General features: G+C 45.7%; 1 protein-coding gene across 1 annotated transcript; it reads right to left on the bottom strand.

The window, feature by feature from the left end:
- Positions 1-322: 322 nt before the first annotated feature.
- LOC123160795 (fasciclin-like arabinogalactan protein 7) lies at positions 323-2,349 on the bottom strand. Its single transcript, XM_044578629.1, has 2 exons — positions 2,196-2,349; positions 323-1,336 (listed from the first exon to the last, which is right to left on the bottom strand). The coding sequence occupies exon 2, from the start codon at positions 1,304-1,306 to the stop codon at positions 509-511; it is 798 nt and encodes a 265-aa protein (XP_044434564.1). The 5' UTR covers positions 1,307-1,336; positions 2,196-2,349; the 3' UTR covers positions 323-508.
- Positions 2,350-7,813: the final 5,464 nt, after the last annotated feature.

Raw genomic sequence — 7,813 nt, 5'->3', positions numbered from 1 at the left:
TACTCACAAAAAAATCCTATGTACCAAACAGTACAACTGTTTGGGTGGATCATAGGTCGGACCATATTTTCTTCGTCTCGGATACTTTTTTTTGGTATTTTTTCACGAAACTTCACATAGGAGTAGATTGGACACCCAGATTGATATCCCAAGATTCCAGATTTTTTTGAATTTTTCTGGCATTTTTGAATTTGATATTCATATAGGAGGGTGGAGCTCCTGTGTATTTTCCGGGTAATCTCTTTTTCGAAGAAAAAATGTGCATGACAAGAATCAGCCACTGGCTCTAGAGCCATGAGTACTGGAATACTCTCTGCATACATGCACAAATAAAATAGTAGTATATCAAGTAGTATCAACAAGGACCAACCACAGAAGCATATATGATGCAAATCCTAGCACAACCAACGCCTACTATGTCCAAAGAATGAACTCAGCAACAATCCATGTAGTAAAAATTAAGCAGCACGGATGAACCCCGCCACTACCTCTCTCATTAGTCTCTCGCTCACAAAAGCATCATCACGCCACCGGAGACAGCCACCGCCAGGTAACTGGCCACACCGACGCCAGCGCGGTGCGACGCGCTCTTGGACCCCGCCTTGGCCTTCGCGCTCGCTGACTTCCCCGACGCCGGGCTAGGCGCGTCATCAGAGGTCTTGGCGTCGGCGGGGGCGGGGGCGGGGGCAGGGGCCAGCGGCGGGTCGCTCTTGAAGATCTGCATCGGCAGCAGCACCTTGTCGACCTCGTAGACGGCGACCGGACGGGTGGAGTAGACGCTGCTGCTGATCTTGGGGTTGGACCACATGGACTTGATCCGGATGCTGCCCATGTTGTCGGTGAGGTTGAGCGTGTACTGCGACCCCGCGAAGGTGGCCACCGGGTTGAGGCTGCTCAGCTTGTTGAACTCCGCCAGCGAGTAGTACTTGGGCAGCGCGTGGTACAGCATCAGCGACTTGAGCTGGTCGCTGGTGAGGTTGGCGAACGTCGTTGTCCTCAGCGCCGCGAACGCCGAGTCCTTGGGCACGAACATGGTGATCCCCTCCTTGGTGTCGTTCGCCTTGCTCTGGAACGTCTCCAGGACGTTGGTCTTCTGGAGGTAGTCCAGGAAGGTGTGGAACGGGCCGGCCACGCTCAGGAGGTCCGCGAGGTCCACGTGGCGCGGCGCCGGCGCCGGCGCTGGGGACGGCGGGAGGACGGCCGCCGGCGGAGCAGGGGGGCTCTTCGTCTTCTGCGCCAATGCTGGGGAGGAGAGCACAGCAATGGCGAGCATGAACACGGGCAAAATGGCTGCTCTGAGCTTCATCCTGAAGGTCCCCTGCTTTTGCCAAAATCCCTGAGGTCACAAAAGAACAACCAAGAATTAAGCACTGTTTTTTTTAGCTTTTTTCATCCATAAGAACCTGAATTACCTAGTGTACAAATTCTACACCCACAAAAACGCGGTAATTACTTAATTTACTGGCCAACAACAGGAGATAAATTGTGGTTCCTGGTTTATGCAGGAATAGTAACTCGCAGTTCTTCCGATTTCTGCACGATTTCCGAGAATTGCAAGGCGTTTCACAGCACTATGAACTAGTGAGATTTCAAGAAGCATGCAGCCTCTCGATCTGAAAGGATTTGTGGTTCAATTAGATCTTTCATCAAGAGCTAATTTACTGGGCCTTTCCCTATCACCAAAGGGACAGATATAAATGACGAGGGGGAAAAAACATTCCAGACCCGATCTAGCAGAATTGACCGGCATTACAGAACATGTGCTGCCTACCAAAATAAAATAAAAAGGTGGCAAAAACTGCTGCGCATGAACTGAACAGTCCTCTGACGTCCTCCAGATCTCAGCATCATGGATGGAACAAATTGCTCCAAAGCTAAAACAAAGGCAAGAACAGAGAAACCCAACAAATTGCTCATTCCTGAATCTGAGAGCAAGGGCCAAAAATTACAATGCATTTCGTTGCTTCGGCTGAAAATAAGAGCCACGAAAGTACACAACGCGAAGATCTGTTCTTCCTTGGGCCAAGAACTGGGAGAACAGATCCAAATGCAGCAATGCATGCGCCTGTAAGTTAATTTTTCGAAAATCGAGCGCCTCTAAGTTCAGATTGCAAACACATGGAGACCCGAAAAAGCGTGAGGATATTTGAGCATTTGCGTCACGGCGTTGGATTAGACGGGTTACTGAGACTGACCTGAGCGAGTGCAGAGCGGGCGAGCAGTGAAGGCAGCACGAACAGGGTGAGGTGGGAATGGGGTGGGGGAGAGAGATAAGAGGGAGTGTGCGTTTATATAAAAGTTGCTGTATGGGGAAGAGTAAAAGATAATGCCATCATGGATGGCAGCTGTAGATGAGTTAGCGCATTTCCAATAGTTGTAAGATAGGTGTTGGTAAAATTGCCACCTAGGACATAGTGATAATGTGACATGTATTAAATGTGGAGAGAGAGCAAAGTTGTATGTAGATTAACCAACAACCTTTGCACAAGCTCCAAGGTGAAATAGAGAGCAATCACATTTATTTTCTCACCATCTATTGGATATCTTACATACAACCCATTGAAGTCGTTGTATGATAGCTTGTTGGTTGATGACATAGACATTTTACCAACAAGACTAACATACAACCTGTTGGAGATGCCCTTAGTAGACACCACAGAGAGAGAGAGAGGTGGCAGCTGTTGATGAGAGAGAGGGGGGCCGCAGGCTAGTGTGTCGGCGTCTGGGTGAGGGCCAGTTTTTTTACTTGATTATGAGGAATTACGGTATGGAAAATCATAATTGTAAAAATACTCATTTCTTACCTAGGTCTCGCCTAGTATCGACACAGAATCGAAGTGCATTTTAGAATCGTCGAAGGTTGACGATTCTCGCCAGCCCCTCGAAAGAAAACGAGCACCCCCATTGGACAAAGTATTTATGCCCAAAATGCCACTCGGGACAATTGAGTATCAAAAAATTACCAAATTATGGGCTATCGTTGCAAAAAACTATCGCTTTTTTGATTTGTTTTTGAAAAACTACCAGAAAAGTGGTGTGTTGTTCCAAAAAAATCTAGTAGCCGAATCGTTACCGTTTAAGCGTGGTTATGACACGTGGGGCCCGCCTGTCAGGGTTCTGTCAGCCAGAGGCCGGCGCTGCGCGTGATGACGACCGTTAGAGTGTGTCGTCCCGACCAGGTGCTTAGTCACCCACCCCCACTCTCGCTCATTCTCCCTCACCCACTCCCCCTCTCCCCCCTTGCTCTGTTCTCCCCTTCCTGAGAGCTCGCCATCGTCGCTGACCACCTCCCTTCCTCGTCGCCGGCAAGGATGCCTTGTTGGAATGATGGAGATGAGAGCAATGAGAGCTCCGACGACGACAACATGGGGGGCAACCTGATGGACATGGAGTACTTTGTAAGTCTCACCCTCCTCCCTCTACCATTATTTAGGGTTAGGGTTAGGGTTCAACCGATTTGGGAATTAGGGCTGATGATATGGACGTGTGTATGGATGGATTCCTTTGGTTAATGGTTTGGTTTAGCTACTGCTTGATGGATCTGCAATTATTGGATGCATCGGTTGTCTGATCTACCTTGTACTGCATGTACGACACACCTGACACCATCCCTGAGCCACTCTGGTGTGGTGCTCCCATGGAGGAAGTTTCCAAGTGCACTCTGCACCAGATGATGCCTAGGAAGTGTGTTGCTTTTGAAGGTGCTAACACTAGGAGGAGGTTCTATGGATGCCCTGTTCAGGTGAGTAATGTAGTAAATCAGTAGCTCATTGTTATCTGAAGTGAGTGTTCTTATTTGCAGAGAGTGGTTTTGTACTTGATATATGAAGTCAGTGATTCATTTATGCTTTCTGGTTATCATGTATGCTTAGTGGATTCAGTTATGCTAGATGGATCTAGTTATTGTGTAGTGGTTTGAAGTTTGCAGAAAGTTAGTGATTCAATTATGCTAAGTGTTGGTCTCTGTTTGCATTAAGCAAAGTGCAAAAATGCTCTGTCTTTGTAGCTAGAGTGCAGAAATGCTATCTATCTCTATTTCAAAATAGTTGGCACTGGATTGAGTTAGGAATGTGTATATATCCTCTCTAACTTTACTATGTATATATCCTTTGTATATTAACTGTATTAAATCGTTATAGTTACTAAGCTCCCAGGAAATCGCAGTCTAGGAGCGATTGGATGTTTTTTACCTTATGGGCCTCGCATGTCAGCGAACGGCCCACCGCCCACCGCCTTATCTGAAGGAATATGCCCTAGAGGCAATAATAAAGTTGTTATTTTATATTTCCTTATTCATGATGAAGATTTATTATTCATACTAGAATTGTATTGGTCGGAAACTTAAATACATGTGTGAATACATAAACAAATATTGCGTCCCTAGTAAGCCTCTACTAGACTAGCTCGTTGATCAAAGGTTAAGGTTTCCTAACCATAGACATGTGTTGTCATTTGATAACAGGATCACATCATTACGAAAATTATGTGATGGACAAGACTCATCCGTTAGCTTAGCATATTGATCGTTCAGTTTATTGTTATTGCTTTCTTGATGACAGATACATATTCCTTCGACTATGAGATTATGCAACTCCCGGATACCAGAGGAATACTGTGTGTGCTATCAAATGTCACAACGTAACTGGGTGATCATAAAGATGCTCTACAGGTATCTCTGAAGGTGTTTGTTGAGTTGGCATAGATCGAGATCGGGATTTGTCACTCCGAGTATCAGAGAGATATCTCTGGGCCCTCTCGGTAATACAGATCATAAGAAGCCTTGCAAGCAAAGTGACTAAGGAGTTAGTTGCAAGATGGTGTATTGCGGAATGAGTAAAGAGACTTGCCGGTAATGAGATTGCACTAGGTATGAAGATACCGACGATCGAATCTCGAGAAAGTAACATACCGACAGACAAAGGGAATTAGTATGTTATCATGAGGTTTGACCGATAAAGACCTTCGTAGAATATGTAGGAGCCAATATGGACATCCAGGTTCCGCTATTGGTTATTGACCGGAGAGGTGTCTCGGTCATGTCTACATAGTTCTCGAACCCGCAGGGTCCGCACGCATAACGTTCGTTGACGATATAGTGTTATATGAGTTATATGATTGGGTGACTGAATGTTGTTCGGAGTCCCGAATGAGATCACGAACATGACGATGAGTCTCGAAATGTTTATTGATATATAGGACGATGGTATTCTAACACTGGAAGAGTTTTGAAGTGCACCGTGTAGTCATCGGGTCGCCGGAAGGGGTTTCGGACACCCCTGGTAAGTGTATGTGCCTAATGGGCCAAAGGAGGGGATAGACCAGCCCACTAGGGGGCTGGCACGCCCCTCTCCTTGGCAGGCCGGCCCTAGGGTAAGAAAAGAGGAGGGGTGGCCCCTCCTTCCTTTCCCTCCTCGTGAGAGAATGTAAAGAGGGGGGCTCCTCCTCCTGCCTTCCACCCGCACTCAAATAAGGAAGGGGGCATGCCTTGGGGAAGACCCCAAGTAGGATTCGGCCCTACTTGGGGCGCCCCTTGGCCTCTCCCCTCTCCCCCACATGTATATATGTGGGAGGGGGCTCCACACATAACCACAACAATTGTTTACCCGTGTGTGGCGTCCCCCTCCATCGTTTACACCCTCGGTCATATTTTCGTAGTTCTTAGGTGAAGCCCTGCAGAGATAGCATCACCGTCACCGTCACACGCCGTCATGCTACCGGAACCCATCCACTACTTCGTTGTCTGCTGGATCAAGAAGGCATGGATGTCACCGAGTTGAATGATGCTATCGGTTGGATCGTGAAGACGTTTGACTACATCAACCGCGTTACTAAACGCTTCCGCTTACAGTCTACGAGGGTACGTAGACACTCTCTCCCCCTCGTTGCTATGCTTCTCCATGGATAGATCTTGGATGTGCGTAGAATTTTTTTGTTTTCCATGAAACGTTTCCCAACAGTGGCGTCCGAGCCAGGTCTATGTGTAGATGATATGCACGAGTAGAACACAAAGTGTTGTGGTCGGTGATAATCATACTGCTTACCACCAACATCTTATTTTGATTCGGCGGTATTGTGGGATGAAACGGCCGGACCAACCTTACATGTCCACGTACATGAGATAGGTTCCACCGACAGACATGCAACTAGTTTTGCATAAACATGGTTGGCGGGTGTCTGTTCTCCTACTTTAGTTGAATGAAATTTGACTACGGCCGGTCCTTGAAGAAGGTTAAAACAACAAACTTGATGAATCACCGTTGTGGTTTTTGCGTAGGTAAGAACGGTTCTTGCTAGAAGCCCATAGAAGCCACGTAAAACTTGCAACAACAAAGTAGAGGACGTCTAACTTGTTTTTGCAGGGCATGTTGTGATGTGATATGATCAAGACATGATGTGATATATGTTGATGTATGAGATAATCATGTTTTGTAATATCGACAACTGGCAGGAGCCTTAGGGTTGTCTCTTTATTGTATGAAGTGCAAACGCCATGTAATTGCTTTACTTTATTGCTATGCGTTAGCAATAGTTGTAGAAGAAATAGTTGGCGAGATGACCCCGATGCAACGATGGAGATCAAGGTGTCGAGTCGGTGACGACGGACATCATGACGATGCTTTGGGGATGGAGATCAAAAGCACAAGATGATGATGGCCATATCATGTCACATATTTTGATTGCATGTGATGTTTATCCTTTATGCATCTTATCTTGCTTAGAACGATAGTAGCATTACAAGATGATCCCTTCACTTAATTTCAAGATAAAAGTGTTCTCCCTGAGTATGCACCGTTTCCAAAGTTCATCGTTTCGAAGCACCACGTGATAATTAGGTGTGATAGACTCTATGTTCACATACAACGGGTGTAAGCCAGTTTTGCACACGCAGAATACTTGGGTTAAACTTGATGAGCCTAGCGTGTACAGACATGGTCTCAGAACACTGGAGACTGAAAGGTCGAACGTGAGTCATATAGTAGATATGATCAACATAGAGATGTTCACCCTTGATGACTACTCCGTCTCACGTGATGATCGGACATGGGTTAGTTGATTTGGATCATGTATCACTTAAATAACTTGAGGGATGTTAATTTAAGTGGGAGTTCATTTGTAATTTGATGAACTATAATATGCAAGGGATGACGAAAACCATTCCCGAGCTCTTCGCGATGCTGAAATCGGCGAAGGTAGAAATCAAGAAAGAGCATCAAGTGTTGATGGTTAACTTCAATAAAAACTGCATTCCTGAATGGATTGCTGGAAGAAGAGTTGTATATGATGCAACCAGAGGGTTTTGTCGATCCAAAGGGTGCTAACAAAGTGTGCAAGCTCTAGCGATCCATTTATGGACTGGTGCAAGCCTCTCGGAGTTAGAATCAACGCTTTGATAGTGTGATCAAAGCATATGGTTTTATACAGACTTTTGGAGGAGCCTGTATTTACAAGAAAGTGAGTGGGAGCTCTGTAGCATTTCTAATATTATATGTGGATGACATATTGTTGATTGGAAATGATATAGAATTTCTGGATAGCATAAAGGGATACCTGAATAAGAGTTTTTCAATGAAAGACCTCGAAGAAGCTGCTTACATGGTCATCAAGATCTATAGAGATAGATCAAGACTCTTAACTGGACTTTCACAAAGCACATACCTTGATAAAGTTTTGAAGAAGTTCAAAATGGATCAGTCAAAGAAAGGGTTCTTGCCTGTGTTACAAGGTGTGAAGTTGAGTCAGACTCAAAACCCGACCACTACAGAAGATAGAGAGAAAATGAAAGTCGTTCCCTATGCTTCATCCATAGGTTCTA

The sequence above is a fragment of the Triticum aestivum genome, chromosome 7B (genome assembly GCF_018294505.1).
Source record: "Triticum aestivum cultivar Chinese Spring chromosome 7B, IWGSC CS RefSeq v2.1, whole genome shotgun sequence".
In the NCBI taxonomy this organism is placed as follows: Eukaryota; Viridiplantae; Streptophyta; class Magnoliopsida; order Poales; family Poaceae; genus Triticum; species Triticum aestivum.
Note: the sequence above shows the minus strand (reverse complement) of the source record. Positions and strands in the feature narration are given on the sequence as shown.